Here is a 26888-nt window from a genome sequence, read left to right as displayed (position 1 = left end):
CTGGAGAGCATTATGCTAAGTGAAACAAGCCAGTCAATGAAGGAAAAATCCCACATGATCTCACTCATTCATGGATAATAAAGACCATTACAAACTTTTGAACAATAATAGATACAGAGGCAGAGCTGCCTCAAACTGATTGCCAAACTGCAGTGGGAAGGCCAGAGAGAGTTGGGGGGCAGGAGGGAGGGGAGTAAGAGATCAACCGAAGGACTTGTATGCATGCATATAAGCATAACTAATGGACATAAGACACTGGGGGGTAAGGGAGGGTAGGGGTGTGTCAAGGGCGGGGGGGGAAAAAAGGACACTTATGTAATACCCTTTGTAATACTTTAAGCGAAAAATAAAAAAAATATTAAAAAAAAAACAAAAACATTATTTTGAGAAGGGCCTCATGGCTCAAAAAAGTCATAATATCCTGATAAAGAACCTTATAAGCCAAGATAAGGAGGTTGGGTTTTGTTTTACTTACAAAGAAAGACAGTCCCTATACATTTAAAAGATTGCACTAACTCCACAGACTATGTATTAATTACAAAGGTAAAGAGATACCTATTTAGTGAAGACAAAGAGTTGAAGGTAATACTAAACTGCAGAGCTGCATGGTTTCCCATAACATTCATGGTCCAGAAATGATGGTTTAGCAGGTAGGAGTGGCAAAGAGCCTGAAGTGATGGGCCACTCCTGAGAGGAAGGACATGAACATAGGGGCTGACAGGTCAGGAGAAAATTGTGGTCAAGAAGGTCAAGACCAGGTGTAATGGGAACAATGGAATAAGAGCTCTGGAAAGACAGGATGTTATGGTCATAGAGGAGACATTTTAAAATCATACCACAGAGGTGTAGCAAGTAATGACAAGGTTCAGCATGTGGCCAGGAGCAGGTATCTGATGTGTAGCAGAGATGAGGGGATGAGGAATGTGGATAGAAAATTAAGACATACTCTTATGCAATGTTTCTATTGATAATAAAGTTGTTCTTTGTACCCCAATGTTAGCATTGCCCATGCCAGTCTTGAATAATGAATTGAATCATATGAACTCATGCCTCCAAGGACTGTGTGTGCTTTGCCCAAAAGAGCTGGTTAATATCTGGTGAGCTGAGATCAGTGGCTCATTTATAAACACACACACACACACACACACACACACACACACACACACACACACATACACCTGACATTTGGGATGAAGTGTGAACCCAATAAGATAGTCACAAAATTAACCACTGGGTCACACGTGGCTTACCTCTCCTCGGTCTCCAAACATGGAGTCTGGAGGTTTGGGAAGTTGTTGTCCACTGATCACTTTCAGGATGAGCTGCTTTTTGGGGTTGGCAGGAAGTGGATCACCAGAGAAAGGGTTGAAAGTACCTAAGCCAAGTAAGCAGATGTTAAAATACAACGTTAGTAGCATGGAAACACACACATACACACACAGCTAAAGCTTGTAGAAAAAAGAAATGACAAATGCTGAGTTATTAGAGTGTGTCTTAGAGCCAAGAAACTATCAGGTAACTATCAGTGTGGCCTTTGCGTGAAGGCAATAGCAGCTGGCATTTCCATAGCTGTGGCTTTTGGTAGAATCCATGCTCCCATTCAAAGGAATGGGCCAATTTAAAGCAAGTGTCTGCGATGCAATTATCAACCGTGGCACGGGGGCAGGAGCAGCATTTTACTCAAATGCCAATAGTATAGGGGAGGGGAGCAGTTATGTCAGATTTAAATAATTTCCTAACCTAAACTATCTCGGCTATAGGGTAAATATAACAAACAGAAAGACTTTCTGAAATTAAGTAAATAGCAGAGAAAAAAAAACATACAAAGTAAAGAATCCTGAAGATACACCTGTCAACACACTTAACCTGAATTGTTAAAAATCCAATTTGGGGAATTTTAATAAGCAGAACCAAAAGACATGTTTTTTTTCCCCATCTAAAACAACATGACCTTTATTTCTTGTTAGCACTGTTTTGTATTGGAAATTTAATTTGGAGAATTTTAATAAGCAGAACCAAAAAACATGTCCTTTTTTTATCTAACACTACATTATCTTTCCTCTTTTGTTAGCACTGTTTTGTAATTAGACCATACTGACTAAAGAGCTTGATAAGCCTAGCCAGTGTGGCTCAGTGGTTGAGCATCGACCCATAAAGCAGAGGTCACGGTTCGATTCCTGGTCAGGGCACATTCCCCGGGGGTTGTGGGCTTGATCCCCAGTGTGGGGCATGCAGGAGGCAGCCGATCAATGATTCTTTCTCATCACTGATGTTTCTCTCTCTCTCTCTCTCCCTCCCTTTCCTTTCCTCTCTGAAATCAATAAAAATATATTTTAAAAAATAAAAGGCTTGATAAAATTGTTTCAGGTGCTATTTTAATTTTGCCACTAGATGTCCAACTCATACACCCTAGGAAAGCTTCTGAGATGGCTCAAACCTTAGTAATGGTAGAAAGTCCAATTTAGAAGTAATGCCCAATGAATGTCATGCTGGGCACTAGATTTCAGATGACAATCCATTGCTACTTCTGCCCTTCTTCACATACAAAACCTCAGGAGGGAACATTCTACACATCATAGCGTGACAATAGTTTTCATTTAGACTCCAACCTGAACCTTCCTCTTTTTTGAAATCATGTTGCTAAACACTGGGGCATCACACTTTCCACAGAGCTCCTTCAATAGAGGTCACCTGCCTTCAGATACATGACTAGGAAGTTAACACATACCTTTGCACATTTGCTGGGGTTTGAGGACATAGCCACAGTTTCCATTTGTCTTGAATTTGGCTCGGTTTAACTGCATGATTCGCCCTTCAGACTGGTAGTTCAGTGCCACTGTGCAAGTTCAAAGTTTGAGAGAATTAGGCAAAATGTCAGCATAGACTCAAGACAGGCAGAGGACCACGCCTTCCCGAGGGGTACATACCTAGCTGGCAGCCTGCGTTCCAGTAGGGCAGTGGGTTGAAGTTACTGGAGTCAATGCGGTAGGCAGAGGGGTAAATCCTTGTGAGTTGCTTTTGGTTATAAATCATGAACTGCTCTGATTTCTGCTGAACCACCTGGTGTGCTCTTGTTTCACTAAATGATAACACATTTCCTGTGGTTCCTGGCAATTTTTAATAAAGAAAAAAGAAAAGTGAGAACTACAGCAAAACAAACAAGCAAACCGGCAGTCGGACATCCCCCTCGCAATCTGGGACCACTGGCTCCTAACCGATCACCTGCCTGCCTACCTGATTGCCCCTAAACCCCTGCCTGCCTACCTGATCACCCCTAACTGCCTCTGCCTGCCTGCCTGATTGCCCCTAACTGCCCTCCCCTGCTGGCCTGATCTTGCCCCCAACTGCCCTCTCTGCCTCGGCCCCCACCACCATGGCTATGTCCAGAAGGAAGTCAGATGTCCAGAAGATGGCCAGTCGACCCGGTCTAATTAGCATATTACCCTTTTATTAGTATAGATAGATTATATAGGATAGGATTGCTAAAATGGGGGGGGAGCCTTTTTCAGCAGGAGGAGGTGCTCTTGGCAGACAAAAATACATAATCCCTATATCTGGACTGATAGCCAACCATATGCACTATACTGCCAAACCGGTCATTAAAAAATTGAACCACTCTCTTACACTGTACACCAAACAGCTGTTTCCCTTAAAACCCTTCCTTAGCCCCCAACTTAGGTTCTGCCTTCGCAGTTCACCCAGATTAGATTCTGATTGGTCAGTTTATATGCCAGTCAGTGTCAAAAGCTCCGCCTCCTAGGCAGCCATTGGCTCCTCGCACTTCACCTAGATTTGGTTCTGATTGGTCGGTTTCTATGCCAGTCAGCATCTCCGGGTCTATCTCCGGGCCTGATCAGAGAGGTGAGGCTGATCAGCAGTCCCCACGGAGGCCCGGAGAGAAACAGAGGTGCAGCTGCTGGTGAAGCCAGAAGAGAAAAAGAGAGGCAATGGCTTATCAACAGCTGCCACGGAGGCTGTGGATCAGACCCTGCCTCTCTCTTTGGAACTCTCTCTGGGCCTGATCCACAGCCCCTTTGGCAGTCAGTGCTGGGTCGCCATGGCAACCCAGCACTGACTGCAGGACTGACTTCTGGTCAGTTGAGCCTTTGGTCATTACGGACCCTGGGTTTTTATATATTAAGATGCCTGTTTGGACATCAGGATGGGTCAATCCAGGGCCAAGGACACTGCAGATTTGGGGTCATGATGGAGTAAATCTCCAAACATTTAATATCCTACCCTTCCCCTAATCATATCTTTTGCACCTTGTCTACAATATCCCCACTACTATCACCCCTTCCCCAAACATCCATACCTCACCCCCAAAATGACTACCATGTCTCCTGGGCCTGCTGGAAAAGGTCAGTCTAGATAAAGAGCCCAACTTGCCCAGAGCCTCATTTTCATTCCAATGTGTTCTGTGACAGCTGTGTCTAAACCCAGACTGGGTGACATGGCCCATGAAACCAAGGAGTAGAGCTATAGTCCAGCTGGGCCACTGACCTGAATTATATCCTGATTGTGCATGTTTATTAGAGCACAGTCTCCCAGGGCCCTGTTGTCCTTGGGGGTTGTACACCCTTAGATAGAAAATGCTGGCCAAGTGACTAACAACTACATTCCAGAGCTGGAGCTTGGAATAGTCATAAATACAGGTGGGAGGCAAAGCAATTAGAAAATTCATTTTTAATCTGATGATGTGCTTCAAATTAACTCTTTCCTTATCATGTATAGTTTATTGACATTAATTTATTAACTTATTCACAGCACAAGTATTCTAAAAATGATGTTATTTGAGGATTTTGATGAATACTTTGAACATGATAGGAGAAAATACAGTCTTTTTGACAAGTTAATGCAGATAATATAGTACTGTAATCAGTGTCACTGTTTGCTGTCTTTCCACATAAATATGCATACCACATTGTCATCAAGATGACCCTGATAGGCATATGTCAATTAATATATTAATGCAGTTGAGTTGCTTTGCATTAGAATAAGCCATTCACTCATTGTCTATTGTTCATTTTAAGGCTGAAAAGAAAACCCACAAAAGACAAAAACAGCTGAAGTTCAAAAGCTAAACAGTACTCAATACTATTTTTCTCTTAAGCTAATAGAATTATGATTTCCTAAGGCATTTGTTAGAAATTATATTCCTCTAAACCAAAACACCTTCAACTCCATTGAACCACTCCAGGTTTATTTTCTAGCTGTGGGCAGTTATTACAAGAATGTGTTTATTGTTCACATGCTGAGAATCCTACCGGTTATCATGCTTTCACATGAAATTAATTTAAAATGTTTATGTCACTACTTGAAGAAGAAATCAATATAAAAGGAAAGAAAATCTACAGATAGGAAAAGATACACTTGTGAGTTAGAGGGGGGAAAAGAGATCTGAGGAAAAATCCTGGAGGTTTGTGAGGATATAAGTCACCACAATGTCATTTCCCTTCACTAAGGCTTACTGAGAAAATGGGAGATTCTGATTTACATTTAACTTCCACTCAAATTGAAAGTAGATTGAAAAGCCACATGACCATAGTTTATGTCTATAAACATTCATTAACTGGACAAAATAGAAATGAGAAGGGCTGAGAATAAAGGGGAATCGAGCAACTAGCAGGAAAGCCCAGGATAAGAACAGTTGTGACTAGAATTCCTCAACCCAATTTGTGGCAATTAATAAGTGAAAATCAGTGAAGAGTCAGCACTTCTGAAATTTTTCCTTCTTTCTTTCTTTCTTTCTTTTTTTTTTTTTGTTGAAACCTCAATCTTTGCGTTAAATTGTTTTCATCAAAGTCAAATTTTCCAATGAGAAAATAGGAGGCTTTTCAAGGTGTTCTTTAGGCCAATTAATTTCTTCTTTTTTCTGGTCGTTCACATTGGGAATGGCCATCAAATCAGGGCAGGTCTCTATAGTTCAAGTGTGGGGGAAGCCCTACTCTGACACCTTTGTCTTTTTTATAATAAAGTCCTCCTCTTCCCTGTAGGAAGTTTCTCTGGCCTCTAGACAATCAGGCAACCCCAGTAATCAACAGAGGCCTCCCTGCGAGCTAAAAGCTTGGTCCTGGCAGTCAGTTTCCTGACAACTCAAGTGGGATTGTACCCAGTTCCAGAAATGTGTGCTGATGATCTGATTAACAAAAATTAATTAACTGTTGACAAAGAAAGGTCAAGGATATTTATCCAGAAGAAAAAAAAAACACTCAATCCTTACCATCGTCCACGATGTCTTGGGCTGCCACAGAGTTTGTGTACACCACCAAATCCGACAGCTCTCGGCAGAGCTTCATGGTTTTCCTCCGGCGACCCAACCTGTGAAATGCACAAGGGACTCATGATACTTTAGACCTGGAAGAAGTGTGGGCCTTTGTCTACTCTACCTTTCTTACCTGCTCCTCATGGAGCCAGGATTAGAACCCAGTGTGTTTCCTAGTTCAACACTCTTTCCACTAAAAACCCTACTTATGTGGTGAATTCACAGCTCATTCAGAATCAGTCTCATATCCAGTTATCTTTACGGGCCCCACTGCACTGAGCACTTTATCTTGCGATCCAATTCTCTAGATACATACAACTAAAACAGCCAAGGTGATGGGGATGGAGAGGCCCAGAGAGTCTAAGCAAGAAACAAGGAGACACCTTCTTACCTGTACAGCTGGCCTATCTCCTTGCCAGGATTCTGCTGTGCATCTTCCTCATCATCAGTACTGTAAGATTTAGACTGTGATTTTGTGGTTTTCTGCTGGAAAACAGAGGAAGGGAGAGAGGAAGAGAAACATTGATTGTTTGCCTTCCAAGCAGTTCGTATCAACTACCACAATCCTGTTACTTTAAATTTGCACATCTGATCCCCTTCAGGGGATATGAGACTGTGATCTTCTTATTCATTTTTACTTCCTTAGCACCTAAAGGGTCTGGCACATAATAAATCACAGTAAACTTAACAACAAACTCACTGCATCAGGTACATCTACAACATTCAGAGAATGGACTGGGCTTTAACACACACACACACACACACACACACACACACACACACACACACAATAACGTGGAGGGAGAATAAATGCCCAGATATTGCATCTTGCCTGACCATTAATAACAAGCATGGCCATGGCCATAATTATAATACTAAGGCAAAACTGAGGATTTCATGCTCTAAAATTGACTTCCAAGCCACATAAAATGTAGGTCTTAGAACGACCTTATTCGTCATGCATTGACGGTCTCTATAAGGAATGACAGTCAAAGAAGTAACATCTATTTAAATACTATTAAGGAATAACATATCATCTTTATAGGAAGCTCACTATTCATGTTGACTTATAAAAGGCAGATTTGATTTTTTTGAAAGCTAGCAGTATTATTTTTAATGATTAACCACCATGCCTGCTTTTGATCAGTATGTACTCAAATAACCATCTATATCAAACTGCTCTGTTGAGGTTTTGACCCCTTTTAATTTCTAGCAGCAGAATGAAATTGTTACCCACAGGATTCAGGCTGAAAGGCTTCAGGACAAATCTGGTGTTGTCTGGACACATTCGCTGTTAGACATAACACCTTTTTGAAATGATGAGGTTTCGCTCCCATCACATTGGAGAGAACCCCATTATTTGGCAACACATACCTTCACAATACAAATGATGGGGAGGAAATTGCAGAAAACCTTGCCATCAAAACAGTTTCCACAAACCAACAAAGGCGAGACCTTCACACAGAGTAGCCTGGACATCTGGGGAATGTAGCTTTAAAAAAGTAAAGGGACTCCATACTCACATTGCCATTAGACCATGTCACCTTTCCGATCGTCTCACGCTCAACAAATACAAAACCAGCTACACTGTTGGCATACACACACTCGACTCTGTTGCACTCACAGCGAGCCACCAATTTGGTCTGGAACCTTCTCAGGTTCACAAACCTCGGTGTGCATGGTGTGGGAGCCCTAGCCTCTGAGGATCTCCTGTGCAAGCTGGCCAACCTCTCTAGCTTCCTATTGTGTTTCTTAAAAGGGCAGGACAATAACATCTTTTTTAAAGAATTATTATTGTGGTGGTGATTAAATAAGATGGCATGGGAAGTCATCCTCTAAGCTACAGAATATTAACTTTCAATTTTAAGTACTATTAATACTTAATAAAATAATCTGTAAATAGTCTTGTAGGCATTCATTTTTATGGCTTGAGACATAATAAATTCTATTTCTATGGTAGCACAAGTACAGCCTAAAAGGTTTACTCTGGAAAAGAAGTTTAATTTAAATCAGTAGCTGTAATCAAGAAATGAAATATTCTCTAATTCTACATATAATTAGTACCTTGAGGTGTTAAAATAAGTGTCTTTTTGAAGTTCCTTTTTAACATAAAAGGCAAAAAGAATTAAGAAATGAATCACCAATGGCAGATAATATTTGGAAAAATGATGATATATTTTCTTTACATACAGTTTGAACACTTTTTATCATGCTTAATGTACCATGTAATCAATTTTTCATTTTACTTTTTTACTTAATGTTTTGCATGATGAGCTCTTTAGAGTGATCATCTTTTAGTGGCTGCATAATTGTCCATTGTGTGAATGAATCATGATTCACTTAAGAAGTCCTTATGGGTGAACATTTTGGTTGTTTTCAGTTTTTTGTTATAATGACTATTTTGGGGACCTTTTAAGAAATTATCCTACTGATAGGGCAGGAAATTCCAGATACAATATTCCTTAAAACACAAGAAATGTCCTTACAGAAACCTCACGCACAAAGTTCACCATCCAATAATTGATTACTTATATAACCTTTTCACTGAGGAAAGTACAAGAATTATAAGCACCCAGCATGATGACATGCACAAAATGAAACCACCAAATGAGGAAATGGAATATTATCTACCCTCCAAAGCCTTTTGATTCTTCCACTCAGCATTACCTTCTCCCCATAGGTAACTGCTAATCTGACTTTTACCCTAATGATTTGGTTTTGCCTGTGTTTAAACTTCATATAAATTGAATCAAATTGCATGTACTCTCTTGGGTCTGGCTTCTTTTGCTCAGTGTCATGTTTATAAAGATCATATTATTGTTTATAGTTGCAATTTTGTCATTTTTGCTGATAAATATTACCCTATGTGAAAATACCATTTTTATTCATTCTATTATTGATGGACACTTAAACTATTTCCTATTTGTACTACTACAAATGCATATTCTCATTAGCATTGTATGAGAGTTTAACTTTCTCACCATCACTGGGTGCTGTCAGTCTTTTTATGTTTGCTATGGTGGAGGGTGTGTATGGAATCTCAATGGCATTTTAATTTGCATTTCCCAGGTAAGGGTGAGCACCTTTTCCAGATTAGCCATTTCAAGTCTTTTGTGAAGTATCATATAAATCTTTTGCCCAGTTTTTTGTATTATTATTATTTAGGGTACCTGTCTTTTTTATTGATTTGTAGGAATTCTTTATATTGTCAGGATACAAGATCTATATTGCATGTATGTATTGACAATATTCTTTGCCAATATTACTTGCTTTTTGATACCTTTGATGAACAGCAATTCCTAAATTTCCAAGTCGTTTAATTATCAGTATTTTCCTTTTCTGGAGGCCTATTTAAGCAACCTTCAGTTATTCCAAGGCCATGATGATATTCTCCAGTTACCTTCCAGATTTAATTTAAGTGAATTTCACTCATTTTTCAATCTCATTTAGTACCTTATGTTTTCCAAAGTTGGTCATGAGGGATCGTCCATGTGATTTCTTTCCACTCTCCTTCACATCTGGATGCTGAGAAAATAAAGCATAATATAACTATTTTTCTTCTTTTATTTTTTCCTTTGTTCTGACGAAATGGCAGGCAAACCTCTCTCCGTCTGCCTCTAGGTGGGAAGCATGAGGTCACTTCCTCCTGCTACGCCCCCTCCAGTACAAGGTGGCAGAGTCTGCCAGGGGGACACTGACACGGAGAGGCCCAGGTACCAGCCAGGAGACAGGAACGACCAGCAGCTGCCCAAAGCTGGGGTCAAAGGCCTCTCAGTGGCCCATCCAGTACCTGATCACAAGGCTCTCCACAGCATAGGATGTAGTCTTTTGAATGCCATGAGTGGGGATAAAATCACCTTCAGTGAAAATAGATTTAATTTTGAAAAATGGCCAAAAATCATTAAGAGCCAATTCTACCAAAAAAAAAATCACATTGATCAAACACTTATTTGGAATTTTAAAAACATGAAATATAAATAAAATCCAAGCATATGTATGAGGTAATAAGATTATTTTTATTTAAGTAAACCAGAGCAAAGCTTAGCTATTCATTGAAATAATTCCCTCTGTGGTGAGCACTGGAAAGATGTATGAATTTTCTTCATGTGGGTTAATTTTCTAGGCTAGAGATCTCCTTGCTCAAGCTTCTCTCTCGTTAGGATGCAGGGAGGCCACTCTGCTAAAAGGGTTTAGATGTTTATTAAGTTATCAACCCTAAAAAGAGTTCACTACTAATGACATGGCTTAAGGAGAGACCAGCACAATAGGCCATGCCCTCCCAGAACTTCCTGCTAAACCAAGAAGAAACAGAGATAACCTCATACATGGAATGCATGTGGGTAAGTAAAACTATTTAAAATCAAACGGCCAGGGAGGGCATCCATATAGACTAATCAGAGATGCCATTTGGAGTGGGGAGTGGAGAAGACTTAGTTGGAGAAAGAGGCAGTTCAGAAAATACTAGCGGGGGAGGGGGCAAGAGGGTAATTGTAGTTGACCGTTTATATATATGGACTGCCTCTGAAGATCTATTAAAGCTGACCACTATCTGTTCAAAAATCCTGAAATTAAGAAGGTAGCCAGATGCAGTCATAGAAGCAACACTGCTCTCTACATTAGGAGACCCAGTCCTGCCACCAAGTGGCTACATGTCCATGGCAAGCCTCTTCTCCTGACCTGTTTTCTTATCTATGAAATGGAGGAGGAATGACCCAATTAACTTCTGAGTTCCTTTCCACTTCTAATAGCCCATCTATAGGAAGATCATGTCACTTATTGTCCCAAACAGGACCCATTTAAGAGTGAAATGGGGTATTTTTAATAATTACACTAGGACAATAGATATAAAACAGGGTTGTCCCAGGCAAGTTAAGGTAAATGGGCATTCTATTTAGTAGGCACCTACTATGCCCCAAGGATTATGCTAAGTGCATTATATATATTCTCATTTAATATATACAACCATTTTTTGAGATAGGTATGATTAAAATCTCAATTTTACAGATTAAAAAATCTGAAATATAGTGAAGTTAAAGAATATATCCAAAGTTACAAAGCTACCGCTAGTGAACAAATAGGGATTCTTCTTGCCTGGCTCACCCCCCTCCCACACCCTCTTTATATAGAAGTATAATATAAAATATATGTCTCCCAAACCATCCATTCAACAACTATTTATGAAGGTCTTGCTAAGTCCCAAGCACTAGAGAAGCCAGCATAATAATGGTTATCAAGAATGACATGGTTCTGGTCTTCATGGAATCTATAGTCTAGTTAGGTAGACAGACACTGAGCAAGTAGTTGCAAATGTGGTTTTAAAACTTCAGAAAAGAGAAGATAAAATAGGCTACTATGGGCAATATAAAGGGGATAGCTAACCCAATTCAGCACTCAAGTCAGGACTCATTTAAGACATCACATTAAAGCTGGAATTTAAAAGACTAAGCAGGACTTAGAGCAAATGTGAGAATGGAGTGTTCCAGGCAGAGGAAACGTAATGTGAGGAAGACAATGGAATAAACAGTTATGTCTGGTATGACAATTGTGAGAGGTGGTATGACAAGGAAAATGAGGAGATCTGGAAAGTTAGGCAAGGATGCAATGATGCAGGTCCTTGGAAAGCCTAGTCAAAGAATTTGTTAGTTATCCCCAGCATAATGGGAAGCCACCAAAGAATTCTGAACAGTAGAGTAACATGATCAGATTTGCATTTTTAAAGAACCATGCTGATTTCAGAGTAGAGATTCTATTGAAGAAGGGCAAGAGAAGTCCAGGTGAGAGTTGACATTGGCCTAGATTGGGACACAGCCACGAAGAAGAAGGGAAGTGGGCAGATGGGAGACACGTCCAGGAAGTGCAATCAACAGGGCATGGAGGCTGCCCAAACCCAGACAGGTGGGAGGCTGCAGTATGTGGTGGACTCAAGCTTCTCGGCTCACCTGCGCAAGCATGAGGAAGGTGAGTCCAGGGGGACTGGGCTTTCTCCTGTCATTTTCAGCCCTACCCATCCAACTTCTAACTATTTCTCACATTATTTTGCAACAGGAGATTTTTATTTCTCAAGCAATAGGAAGATAGAAATGGATGAAACTGGAGAAGCATTTCCCAAATGACAAATGTTCAGAAACAACACATATGATATGCTTTCTTTTTCCTCTCAAAGGACAAGTACCAGAGGGCAGCTTATACCTGCTTCAGGTGTGCATGTAAGCCTTCATGCGTGGCCTTCAGTAGAGCCCTCACTGTGAAACTATCAGGATCTTCTTTGTCTCGAATCTGAGATTCTTTTAACAGTGACTCCAGTTTTTTTCTTATGAAAGACTCCACCTGGTGCTCAGTGGTCCCGTTATTCTGCAAAGAATTAAGCGATGGAAATAATTGTCCTTAAGAAACACAGAATCCATTAGAATACACCCTTCATTCAAGCCCACATTGCTTTTATAATTTGATTCTCTCTCAATTAACTGTAATAAGTTAACCTCGTTGTACCATTTTGGTCCTCCCTCTCCCCCCACCAATCCCATTAAAAAATTATTATCATGATTGCATTCAACCCTCAAGAACCTTATAAAGTCTTATTGTCATTTCTATTTCAGAGATGCAAAATCTGATGCTTTGAGAAATTAAATAAGCTGCTCAAGGTTCCAGAGCTGGCAAGCAATTGACATAGAATTCAAACTCAGGTCTCTACACCCTTCCCACTGTGCTACTTTATGCTCTCAAATGAGGGAAGGCCAGCAAGAATTTTTGGAGACTAAGTTTTCCATATCCACATAGATAAATTTGAGAAAAAAAATATGCTATTTAAAACACACCACTTTCTTCACTGAAGGGAAAAGAATGTTATGGAAATCTCTGCATGGTAATTACGATTTCAACAGTGATGAAGATAAGGGCTTTCCTGCCATCCATAGTTCTAGCAAAGGTTCTACATTAGTAAAGTATGTTCTATAAACACACGAATGGATTAGTTTTCCTAGAGCAGAAATTTATAAAGGAGGGTAGTGACAGATAAAGCTGGAAACATACTTTGGGACCAGATAGTAGAGGCATTTGAAAGCAGGAGGAGTGGAAGCGCTGAGAGTCTCTGGGTAGACAGTGCCAGAATAGCATTTTAGATATATTATGAACAGGTAGTGTGTCAGAGAGAGGAAAGGTGCTTGCAGATGAAAAGCCAGACCATGATCCCACCACAAGCACTAAGAGCCTAGGCCAATGCACTGGTGGGTGACGGGATAAAGAGAAGAGAGCGTTTGAGAGCAAAATTCATTTTGCACAAAACAAATACATATCAAGCTGCTATATGCCAGGTGAGAAACATTAACAAGGCACAACCCCACCGAATCCTTGCTGTCACGGAGACAGACAGCCTCATCAATGGGTAATTATAGAAGCAGGTGCAAGTAGAGTGACAGATGTAAGGGATATCACAGGCACACAGAGGGGGGGAATGTTGGAGAGACTTGGGAATGTAGGAGAGACTTCCAGAAGCAGAGGACATTAGAGCCAAGCTGTAAAAAAATGAGTGTATTAGTTTTCTGTGACTGCTGTAACAAACTACCACAAACCTGGTTGTTCAAAACAACAGAACTTTATTCTCATTCAGTTCCAAAGGCCAGAATATAAAATCAAGATGTTGGCAGAGCTGCACACCCTCCCAAAGACACTAGCTTTCTTGGGATATATTCCTAGAAGTGGAATATATCCCAAGAAACCAGAAACACCAATCAGAAAGGATATATGCATTCCTATGTTCATAGCAGCACAATTTACCATTGCAAAGATCTGGAAACAGCCTAAGTGCCCATCAGCAGATGAATGGATTAGAAAACTGTGGTACATCTACACAATGGAATACTATGCTGCTGTAAAAAAAGAAGGAATTCTTACCATTTGCAACAGCATGGATGGAACTGGAGAGCATTATGCTAAGTGAAATAAGCCAGTCAATGAAAGAAAAATACCACATGATCTCACTCATTTATGGATAATAAAGACCATTATAAACTGATGAACAAAAATAGATACAGAGGCAGAGCTGCATTGAACAGACTGTCAAACTACAGCAGGAAGGCTATGTAGGAGAGACTTCCAGAAGCAGAGGACATTAGAGCCAAGCTGTAAAAAAATGAGTGTATTAGTTTTCTGTGACTGCTGTAACAAACTACCACAAACCTGGTTGTTCAAAACAACAGAACTTCATTCTCATACAGTTCCAAAGGCCAGAGTATAAAATCAAGATGTTGGCAGAGTAGGACTCCCTCCCAAAGACACTGGCTTTCTTGCTTCCTTCAGTTTACAGCGGCACCAAGCACTTACTGACTTGTGGAAGAATAACTCCTGTCTCTGTCCCGGTCATCACATGGCCTCCTCCTGGGTGTTCCCCCTCCTGTTTGTGTCCTCTCTTTTTCTTATGAGGACACTTGACATTAGATTTTTAAGTCCCACCCAGTCAATCCAAGATCCTTAATTACACCTGCAAATACCCTTTTCCCAAATAAGGTCACATTCACAGGTACCAGGGGTTTGCACTTGGACAAATCCTTCGGTGGCAACAAATCAATCTACTACAATGACTAAGAGCTGATCCTCTGGCAGAGTAGGGTGAGAGCATCCAACATGAGCAAAAGCATGAGGAAAACAATATCAAGGAGAACTAGTAACCATCTGAACATGGAGAAAAGAGCACAGGGAAATATAGAAAAAAACAACTATATTGTGCTAAGACTCACAAAGCACGCTCACATAACAATATTTCATTTGAGCTGCCAGACACCCTTTAAGGTAGCAGTAGGGTTAGACAAACTTTACTCATAATAATACAGAGGCAGAAAGATTCAAAAGCTTGTCCAAACACACATGCCTATGAAGTGGCTGAACTGGGACTTGAACCTAAGACTTCCAACACGAAATTGTGCCTATTTCACCATACAGTGCTGCAGCCATCCCTTTTATACTGTTCCAAATAAAGACAAATTCTTGAGTCAAGTTCGTCATGAGCAGGCTCATATTTTAAACAAGCATTATTCCTTTTTGACACCTGGAAAATATATGGCCAGTACCCCTCTGTGGAAAATACTAGGTTTCACTTAAGGTCGGAAGGGAATCCAAGAAAAGAACTCCCAGAAGCAAATCCCCCAATGCATTGGATCAAATGCCCCAGAGCCTGGCAGAGGGCCTGCTTGGTAGGAAGACACAAAGAGAAAGCCTGCAAGAGCACCTGGTGTGCCCAGGTCACACAGAATGCCCAAGTTCCCCTCCCTTTCCTTCTCTGGATCAGAGCACACTGAGTCACAGACAGTGGGGAAATGAACTGTGGCCATTATGCACAGACACTCTCAATGCCAGCACAGCAAGGCTAAACAAAGCCAAGCCAACTGGTGCTGGTGAAATAATGAATGATTAATGCAAAGGCTGTACTTACTCACTTCACAGCCTCTACACACGGGGAGTTGTTGCTGAAGGAATGATATTCTGTGATTTTTTCCCTGTGATTTACAGCACAAGAAAATCAACATCCATGGGGAAACAAATAAAAGTGTGGCTGAGGTTTCATTAATATATTATCACTGGGGCTGGGAGCCCAATAGCACTGCTTAAAGGAAGCGGAGACAGACACGCGACCTCACAACCTGCCAGCCATTGTGCAGCGGCACCAGGGACCACAGCTGAACACCACATGCTTCTTGCTCTTTTGTTCCCTGAGCTAGTGGGAAAGGGAGGATGCATGGTGGGGAGGGGGAGGGGAAGGCAGCCCTTTAGTGTGGCAAGGAGTAGTTCCCCCAAGGGAAGGAATCACTGTCCCGAATTCCTTTTCTGAGAAGTACATATGATCAGGAATACCTACTAAAAATAAATAAATCAAACATATAAACACATTCTTGTTTTATCTCTCACGAGAAAGAAAAGGATCGCTGAAAAAGTGAAGGGCTACCAAGAATCTTGGCCACTGCTCCAGGCTGGAAAGCAGCAGGAAAGGGAGAGATTGGGGTAGAGGGGCTGACCCTTAAAGGCGGACCTTCTCAAACAGTGGTGCTCTACACTGAACACTGGAATCACCAGAGGAGTGTTCCTAAACCCCAGGCACACACCCAGACCATTCACAGGGGAATCTCTGGGCAGGGACCTTGCACTGGGATTTTTGAAAGCTCCTCTGTCATTCCAATGTGCAGCCAAAGTTGAGCATCTTTGCTTTAAAGCAAACAAACAAAACACTGGACTATCTCACCATCCCCAAATATCTTCTGGCTCTCTGGGCTTGAGTCTGGAGGCAGAAAGAACAATATCATAGCTGTGCTTGGTGAGTGCACTACAGCTTTGCAAACCCATAACCTGAAAGTCTTGGGCTGAAGAGCAGCTGCTACTCAGCCATGTACTCCCGTGCTCCACTGCTTCCTGTCTGCTCCTTGGCTCCTTTAAAACACCTTCTTCTGCTCAAGGACCAGGTGAGGACTTCCTTGAGCAATAATCATGCTGCTGCTGCCATTCTTGTTACTGATGATGTCTAGCATTTACTCAGCACAAATCATGTGTTGGGCATTCTTCTGAGTTCTTTGCAGGGAATGAACTTAGCCCTCATTTTAAAGTTAAATTATTATTTTATTCTCTTAGTACATAAAGAGTCAAATTTTACAAACAAGCAGAGAATGAGAGTGGCTTATATTTCCTACAGGGAGAAATCACTTATTTTTATAATAATAGAGCCCATTGATTTGATTTGCTCTCAGTATGAATCAGACAGAATATAGAATCGTTATTTTTTCTGTTTGTCTCAAGTTGCTTTCAAATAGCAACAGGTCTTTCAAAAGTACAGATTCTCAGGAGGATCAGAAGATAATTTCAGACTGCAGGACTCTCAAGATTTGATTGCTTGTCACCTAATGTACGTGTGTGGTGTCATGGAGTCCTAGGATTGTAGATCTGCTCTTTCTCCAGCTCAGATGTCAATTTTGGCCAGGAGAGGATACTACTGCCACAGTTCAAAGCCACGGGGATAGTCACTCTCCAGGAGTGTGAATGCAACTTATAAACCAGGTAATCAGGGAGAGAGAGAGAGAGAGAGAGAGAGAGACTCAATAACATTTTGAAATATTATGATGTCCATTTAAAAAAGGGCGGGGGGGGGGGAAAAAAGGAGACATATGTAATACTCTTTGTAATAATTTAAGCAATAAAAAAAATTATAAAAATAAAAAATAAAAAAATAAACAAAACATAGATAAAAAAAAAAAGGAAGAAACTCAGGTTTAGAAAGGTGGGTGAGCTCCTCAAGGTCATACAGTTAGCAAGTGGTAGAGCCAGCTTGGAACTCAGGTAGCCTGGCTCCAGAGTCTGTGTGTTTAACAATTGCAACAATCTCTAATCTTCTCTGAGTGTTCCAGCCTGCTCTTACCTCCCTTTCCGATGAACCCACTTCCACTAAGTCAAAACCAAATGACCTAACAGTTTAAGTTTATAATTCATTTTTTTGCTCATAATGTGATTGTACTTCTATAGTTAGATGGACTCAATTTTGAGGGGTCATACACAATTAATGTCACCCTGAAGGTCAAGGATGACCCATGTATTTCTCCTTATCTGAATTAATCACATTGAAATGAATGATTTTGTAGTTCCAGGAATCTTCTAGAAAAGCTTCATGTGATCCTACTTATGTACTATGAAATGAGGGGGTGGTCTCAGAAGGAGGCAGTTCCCAAATCACTAGATAAGAAGGGTGAATACAGAATGAAAGAGGGTGAAAGGGGAAAAATCCCACTCAAAATGAAGCCTTTAACTCAAAATTCTAAAACCAATGAGGAAAAGTAATGCCAAGACAGAGTGGTAAAAACATCAACACAAGGGACAGGATTTCACTCTTTCACTTTAAAATTAATGTGTTTAGATGCTCAAAGATATGAAGAAATAGCTCCATAAAAACACACACAAGAAACTAAGAAGTCAAATAATTAAATAAGAGCAAGTGTCTATAAAAAAGAACCAATAAATTTTGTAAATAAAGAGTATAGTACTGAAATGAAAAGAGCAATAGCTAAATAAACTCTAGACCCAAGTCAAAGAGATAATTAATGAATTGAAAAATAATATTGCAAATGGTACCCAGAAGTCAGCACAGCCGAAACCGGTTTGGCTCAGTGGATAGAGCGTCAGCTGCGGACTGAAAGGTCCCATGTTCGATTCCGGTCAAGGGCATGTACCTGGGTTGCGGGCACATCCCCAGTAGGAGATGTGCAGGAGGCAGCTGATCGATGTTTCTCTCTCATCGATGTTTCTAACTCTCTCTCTCCCTTCCTCTCTGTAAAAAAATCAATAAAATATATATAAAAAAAAGAAGTCAGCACAAAGATAAATATATATATATATTATGAATAAATATGAGATTTGGAGAATAGACTGAGAGATCCCAACATAAATCTAACAGGACTTCCAGAGAAACAGGACTGAAAAAGTGGCATAGAAACAATATTTAAAGAAAAAAAATGGTTGATTTCCAGAATGAAAGAAAATATGAGCTAATAGGAAATGAATCCTGAGTGCTAAGAAAATAGCTAAATAAATCCACTCCTAGTTATTTAACAGTGAAAATACAGAACGATGAGATGGAACGGGAAGACAGATTACCAACAAGAAAAGAAAAATTAGACTAATAAGAGACTTCTCCTCAGCAATTGTAGTTCCCAAAAGACAATACCTTTGAAACACAAGGAACATATACATATAAATATATATATATACAGTCACGCACTGCTTACCAATGGGGATACATTTTGAGAAATGTGTTGTTAGGAGATTTTGTCATTGTGCGAACATCAGAGTGCACTCACACAAACCTAGATGATATAGCTTACTACACACATAGGCTCCATGGTATAGCCACTGCTCCTGGGCCACAAGCCTGTACAGCATGTTACTCTATATAAAACAACAGTAGATTAAATCAAGCACAAGAGAAAATGATAAGATGAAGAGGCACATTGAACACGAGATGTATGAGGCTACTGCCAGTGTAACACAGCATACTGTAAACTTTTTTTCATAATTAGAAAAACATACTCTAAAATAATGATAAAATGTATGGTACATACATAAACCAATAACATAGTCCTTTATTATCATCATTGAAGATTATGTGCTGTACATAGTTGTATGTGCTATACTTGTACTAGTACACGACTGGCATTGGTTTGTTTACACCAGCATCATTACAAACATGTGAGTTATGTGTTGTGCTATGATGTTACCATGGCTATGACATCACTAGACAATAAGAATATTTCAGCTCCATTAGAATCTTAAGGAACCATTGTCATTATAATCTTAAGGAACCATTGTCATACATGCAGTCCGTGGTTGACCAAAATGTCATTATGCAGTGCATGACTGTAATATATACATGATGTTAGGCCTTAAATGTTCACTACCTTTACTCTTCGGCAGGATTGCAGAAGTGCAGCAGGTTCTAGAAACCACTGGAATCTTCCAGGGATCTTCCAAGCCACCTTGTCCATTCCCCACTCCTTGCTGCCAGGATACAACAGCATGTCCAGCATGTGGGCATTTAGTCTCTGTGTGAACACTTTCAGTAGCAAGACCTCACCACCTCATGAGGTAACTCATCCCTTCTATGAGTGCTGACAACTCTTAGCCCAGCAAGACCCATAGGCCTTATAATAGCTCATTTATCAAACAAATCACTTAGGAAGATGAATTTGTGGCGAAAGGAGTAGGAGGAGAGGAAAACAGTGGCTATGCTTAGTGTGAGATGGACACCCAGATTGAATAATGTTTTTAGGGCATTAGTGTAATAAAAAGTTGTTACATGTTACTATACTAGGACTCATTTAAAACTTGTTGAAGGCTTGGTGTTTACGAGATGAGCTTCATAGAGGATTTTAGAAGAGGAGAAAAAAATCAGTGAAGTTGAAATATGATGGTGGAAAGTCTATAAGGCACCTTGACATTAGAAGATCCCATGAAGATGAATAATGGTGAGTTGGCTCACTGAATCATATCTGGTAACTACTGTGGTTGAAAGGAAACTGTTCCCTGTGCCTTTGAGCTGTGTGATTCTTGGATCATTGAACACACTGCTATACCTTGTGGCTTAGACATCATGAGCCCGAGTTTCTCTATGGCTGAAGCCACAAAACAGTAGGAGGCAGAAACATAAAGGATTCAATTAATCCAACAGAAATGAATTATTACATGAGAAAGAGACTTTCTGTGTGATTTGAATCCCTTGGTTAGAAATAGCAGTAGACTAACAGGAATAGGAAGCCTGTGTGAGGGCTCTGCTTAACACGAAGGTAATGCTGGGCGAGCCACACATCCTGCTTCTGATCGTTGTATTCACTGTTCCCTCTGCCTGGAACATTCTTCCCCAGATACCAGCATGGCTAACTCCTCACTTCCTTCAGGTCTTTGTTCACACGTGACCTTCTCTCTGAGACCTTTCCTGATCAATTTAAAACTTCAATAGACCCTTCACATACACACACTTTCTCCACTTTTTCTCTCGTTTTGTCCCTTTAGCACTTATCACTGCCTAGTAAGTGATAAGTATAGACGTTACTTACTTGTTTTAAATCTTGTCTATCCTCCCCTTCTCTCAATAATGTATAACTCCATAAAGGCAAAGATTGTTGTCTGTTTTGTTTACTGATAGATGCCCCAACTCCTATAGCATGATGGTGGTATCTCCAATAAGAGATGCTATAAAAAATGGTTGAATGTGCAAATGTATCTGTTTAAGCCTCAGGAGTTGGTATTGCAATGTTCATGAAAGCTAAGTTAAAATGTTTATTGCAATAATTCAGATATAACATAAATCTAACTATACCCTATTGCAACTGAGGTTAAGAACTTTCTCTAAGATTCACATAGTTATGCACAGTCCATCCTCTTTTGCAGAAATATGATCAGGCATTCGGGGTAAGATCAGGCAATTTACATTTGACATTCAGATAATGCATTGAACCCTCTGCTGACAATAGGAGTATAAATTGACTGATTACAGGATAACACTTCGGTTTTCAAAAGACAACAGCCCCATGACTTAGAAGAGTTCAAAATTAGAGAAAAAGGATTTGGAAAAGTGTAGTAAAAACTACAAATTTCCACTAGAATGTTGATTTCTTTTTTTCTTTTTAAATGTATTTTTATTGATTTCAGAGATGAAGGGAGAGGAAGAAAGAGATAGAAACATCAAGGATGAAAGAGAATCACTGATCCACTGCCTCCCGCATACCCTCCACTGGGGATCGAGCCTGAAACATGGGCACATGCCCTGACCAGAAATCAAACCATGGCCTCCTGGTTCATAGGTTGATGCTCAACCACTGAGCCACACTAGCTGGGCTAGAATGTTGATTTCTTTATATATTTTCTCTCTGAAAGTGTAACAAAGACACACTTGTAAAATTTCACAATTGAAGTGTTTTCTGACTTCACTTAGGCCCGAATCAAAGAATCTAAATTAAAAATCATAACTATCTCTATGGAATCATGTTTGAAACTATCTTCCCATATGGATTCTTAGAAACCAACTAAGAAGCTTTGAAGATAAGAGGAACTCAGTTGGATATTTTTACAGGTGAAGTTACTGATCTTTCCCTCTTAAGAAAAATCTATAGCTACTTAATTTTATAATTACAGATATTTAATTTAGAAAGTTAAAAGGCTCACTGGCATTAAAGAAAAAATTATGTAAGTGGGTGGATGCAGAAACCAGACAACTTGGGTTTTACTCAGAGCAAAAAATGACTATATTGTAACAATAGCTAAATTTTTATCATCATTTTCACTAAAAACAGCATTCCCTAAACTTGTAACTTAGTCAAGCCTCTTTGTTCCCTGTTTCAAATGAGGCTAGCAACCAACAGATCTTGGAAACAAGATGCAAAGATAATGAAAATCAGACAAAAGTCTGGTTTGTAAAACAAAGCTAAGACATTTGAGCCACATTACTCGTAATCACAAGTAATTAATCACAATATAGTAAATATCTGGGAGAGTAAAAAAGAAACTATTTAAAATATTAAGTGTATTTTCACTTATGTAAATAGATTTAGATTAATTTTCTAAAACCAGAGCCCCATTAGTGAGTGGTAATAAATTGAGCCAAGATAAACCATCAAAAGGCGAGAGATTAATACAGATGGTGATTTTTCCTTTTCACTTCAAACTGAATCTTTTAAAGTGTATCAAAGCCAAGAAAGAAGTGTCTACTGAGACTTCAGCTGTCATTCAGCTCTTGCCTCCTTTCAGAATGATGCTGGATCCCTTTGGTACCTATAGGGAGGTAGCACAGCTACTACTGTCTAGAAGGGAACAGACCATTTTTTTAACAATGTAATAGATAAACTTAGGGCAATGATGCAAATTAGAAGAATTTATACAAAACTTCACTGTTTTTTTGAGAGCAGAGTAATACAGTAGTCCTGATATCTAGAGAAGTACTACTTTTCTACAGAGGTGAAATTGTAATCCCTATACCAAACTAAGATGAGCAAATGCTACTCTCAGGGTATTATGCGATACTGACAACACATGAGTTGCAGAAGATGGGGGTGGCGGGGGCAAGGTTGAGAAATTCTAGTCCCCAGCTGGGAGGGGGTGTCCCTTTAAGCCTTACAGTTGCCCCTGGCTTGCATTTCCCTGGGATGACCTGGCTGAATGGTGCTTTTTTTAGAAAGGCAGCTCCTTGATGTAGGACAGGGGTCTGAAGCACCATGCGGGTAACAAACTATTCTATGCCATTTTATTTCTTTAAGATGTGGCAACTTAAAGAGCCAGCCAAGAGCCCCATGTCTGAAGGAGCTGGGACATCCTCTGGCCCATGGTCCATTTTCTTAGGGTGGGGATGGGCATCCTAGAGCCCCAGGCAGCTGGTTCCTGTGAGTCGGCCATATCAGGCAGCCTGCAGGGCTGCTAGCAGGAGCCAGAGAGACAATAGGAAAGTCAGTCTATTTCAACAAAGACAAGTGACATTTGGAACTGCAATTTGAGTTTTGCTCAAGTTGTGATAGCAGGGGATTTGGAGAGAGGGTCACATAGGTTAATCACTGACATTCCATCCAACTCGAAGACACAAGACTTCTTGACACATTCACTCAATAAACATTTGAGTGTCTGTGTGCAAGCACATGGAGTAACTTTCAACAAATATCCTTTTTTATCCAATAAATGACCTTATCTTGGTGAGGATCCCAACACAGCTGCAACTTTTACTGCAGCACATAGCAGGTAAAAATTAGGGCCAAGTCTGTCACTTACATAATGGAGCTTGAACTTGCACTCATCTTCAATTTCATCTGCACTGTCTTCATCAGAGACATCCCCTTCCTCTGCATCATCTCCAAGGTGATAAGGCAGCTTCTTACCCTGAAATGAAACAAAACACTCAATATAAAAATGAAAATAAATTCACAATAGCCAAAAGATGGAAGCAATTCAAGTGTCCACCAACAGATGAGTCTGTAAACAAAATGTGATAGATGCATACAATGGCATATTATTCAGCCAAAAAAAGGAAGAAAATTAGGACATTTGCTATGGCATGAACAAACCTTGAGGACATTAGGCTAAGTAAAATATCCATGACAAAAAGACAAACTATATGATTCCTCTTATATGAGGCACCCAGAGAAGTCAGATTCATAAAGACAGAAAATAGAATAGTGGTTACCAGGGCTGTGGGGAGTTGTTTAATGGGTGTGGAGTTTCAGTTTTGCAGAAGGAAAAGAGTTCTGGGGATTAGTTACATGGCAGTGTGAATGTACTTAATGCTACTGAAATGTATACCTGAAAAGGTTGAGATGGCAGGTAAATATTAATATTGCATTTCACTACAATTTAAAAAATTTTTAATGTGAAAAATAAAAATGTGTAATCCCTTGGCCAATCATTACTTTAGACTGACTAGTAAGCAGATAGTTTGAGTTAAGGGCAAAACAAGGAAGAAGAGACTTTCAAGAAAAGGTAGATTAATTACTTTCAACTAAATATAAATTAATTACAGATGTTATATTTACAAATAAAAATCAGGCTTATTTTTGAGAATATATGGCTCACTATAACAAGCATAATCCCATTCCACATCCTTAAGAGAAGCATTATATAGATATAGATGATATAGATATATAGATATAGATATAGATATAGATATAGATATAGATAGTTGGAAAGTGTGTATGTGTTTTAGTTATTATAATAATAAATAACTTGCCTATCTCCAAAGTGGTACATAGTCATTCAAATGATACCTTTTGGATCAGAAGTCACTCTGATACTAAAGGAACATAGGAAAATCAGTTTCCTTGTTTTTGCTTTAAACAGGAGCGTGATGGTTTATAGATCTATGTAATCTCCTTAAAGTCTGAAGAATGACCCTATTGCAAATAGACCTTGGCTGCCTTGCAATACTTCACTCACAGTCCACATTGCCCACCACTCCTTCCATTGAGTTCCTCAGCTTCCTGGCTCTGACTCCTCCTGATACCTATCAGCCCTGGGACATCCTGTGTCAAATGACCAAAGTCCAGTTATGGAGAAGGGATTCAGTCCCTATCAATATCTACCTTAAGTTTCGCTGTCTAAAATGGAAAGATTTCAATCAAATGGCCTTATTCCGCATTGAACCTTCTGGCTGCTGGCTACAGGTGATTCAGGAAACATGGAAGCATTTACAAGCTGATAAAGGTAACAGTTAGCTTTCTAACCCAGCCATCAGTATTCATCACAAGACTTTACTTTAGAAAGATTTTATGAAAATTGACAGTGTTATCTCTGGCATTATTTGGAGCTTGTATTCAAAATGCTGCCTTACAACACCTTTTTGATGGAGTCAGTCTATAATTTTCATTTAAGACAGAAAAACAGGTTTGACCAATTACAAAGATGAATTCTTTACCTCTTTCTCACCCGCTGCCCTCCCTTAAAGTCTTGCTATGACATCACAGTTACTTTGACTTTTTTGCACCTCCTATCTGATACCTGACTTTTCTGTACACACCCCTTTTAGGCAACAAATAATCCAGTTTGAATATTCATACCCTACTGCTCTTCCTTAGGTTTTTAGTCTCAAAACAATGCAACTGAGATGGTTTTAATCCAAACACAAAATGAACTGGAATTAAGTCAAATCACAAAGCAATCTGCCATCTCAAGGAACTGTCTTTCTGGCTATCCCTTGCATTAATAATATTCATTGCAGGTATTCAGTTTCCCTTCTCGCAAAAATCTGCTTAGGAAATGTCAGTCTAGTCACCAACTGCTCCTTCGCATACGCGCGAGTCCTGTGGGCGCTGTCAGTGCTGTGCTCCGCTGGGAAGGGAGCTCTTCTCACTTATCCAGGGCCGAGCAACTGTGAAGAACTCCCCCCCACCCCCACCCTCACCAGTTATTGGAGCTTGAAATTGGAGAGAAGAATCTGAAAGAAATGCTTTCAGATATGGACACAGGAACCTTCTCCACCCTGTACCCCACACAGTTCTCCAGTATGAACTAATACAAGACTAAAGTATTCAGCCTTTGGCTTACAGTATTGATGTTCTCACTTCATAAAAATAAATTCCAGAATCTGTGATCACTCGATAGCTAGCTTTTTCTTAAGGTAGGACTATAAATAATCTGGAGCAAGGTGCATACACAAATCAAGACAACCCTTCATGTACAAACTGTACCTATTATTCTCCTGAGAAACCAGTTTGTAGGGTGGGCGGGAGGGCTGAGTTGGTCATTCATGACTTTAAATATGTTCCTTTGGGTAGTTACCTTCACTAGGATTTTGCCTTTCAGACTTTGAGGACTTGGAAGCTGCTTGGTCTCTCCTGGGTCTATGGATGACAGGTCCAGTTTGTCCTGGAATATTCCTTTCAGGTACTGAGCAATCTTCCGTTGCTGCTGGACACTGCAGTGATTTTCGATCGACAGTATGACCGGGAACCTGCGAGAACAGCAACACCTTCTAAAGGCAGAGCACGGCAACTCAGGGAGTTTCAGCAATCATTCCATGTTCATTATGTTCCTGCAATCCTAGTAACTTGTGAGAATGTGACAATTAAAACACTTTAACTGAGGAAAATGAGAGACGCATTAAAAAAAAACACCTCCTCTGAGTAAATATATTTTGCTAGACATAATGGATAAAATACCAATCCATATGGGATTGATTAGTTTGCTATTTTGTATCATGGAAAAAAATAACCATATATCTCTCTCTATCTATAGATATATGTAGGTATATCTATATAGAAATTGATTTAAATGAAGAAAGGAGAAAATTTTAAGAGTGATAAGAAGCCTAAAGAAATAAAACTCATATAATGTAATTCTGTCTTATTTATTCAAAAGTCCAGAAACATCTCAGAGACCCCTGAATATCCTAAAATGCAGACATCTACATTTAATATATCATATATGTTATAAATAAAATACATAATCAGCCCCCAGCTTGAATATTACTCTTGACGATAAAATAATGGCATTTATAGGATCCCCTGCCAGGCATTTCAGTCATTTGTAGATAATCATATACTAGTCTTTACTTTCAGATAAAAAGAAAACGAAAGAAAGCTCAAGCATCCCCTCTCCGCCGGCACTCAGGTTTCTGCGCAGAGAACTT

At 39.8% G+C, this 26888-nt stretch overlaps 1 protein-coding gene across 1 annotated transcript in view; it reads right to left on the bottom strand.

The window, feature by feature from the left end:
- PLCH1 (phospholipase C eta 1) overlaps positions 1–26888 on the bottom strand; it is a 163991-nt gene that overhangs the window by 11667 nt on the left and 125436 nt on the right. The window contains exons 10-18 of the mRNA XM_014457180.2: positions 26039–26210; positions 23540–23647; positions 12455–12616; positions 9719–9790; positions 6657–6748; positions 6224–6321; positions 2928–3107; positions 2729–2836; positions 1251–1375 (exon numbers count right to left, since the gene is read on the bottom strand). Of these exons, the coding sequence (XP_014312666.1) occupies positions 1251–1375; positions 2729–2836; positions 2928–3107; positions 6224–6321; positions 6657–6748; positions 9719–9790; positions 12455–12616; positions 23540–23647; positions 26039–26210 (1117 nt within the window). The remainder of the gene's footprint in view (positions 1–1250; positions 1376–2728; positions 2837–2927; positions 3108–6223; positions 6322–6656; positions 6749–9718; positions 9791–12454; positions 12617–23539; positions 23648–26038; positions 26211–26888) is intronic.

This window comes from Myotis lucifugus, unplaced genomic scaffold (genome assembly GCF_000147115.1).
Source record: "Myotis lucifugus unplaced genomic scaffold, Myoluc2.0 scaffold_70, whole genome shotgun sequence".
NCBI lineage: Eukaryota > Metazoa > Chordata > Mammalia > Chiroptera > Vespertilionidae > Myotis > Myotis lucifugus.
Note: the sequence above shows the minus strand (reverse complement) of the source record. Positions and strands in the feature narration are given on the sequence as shown.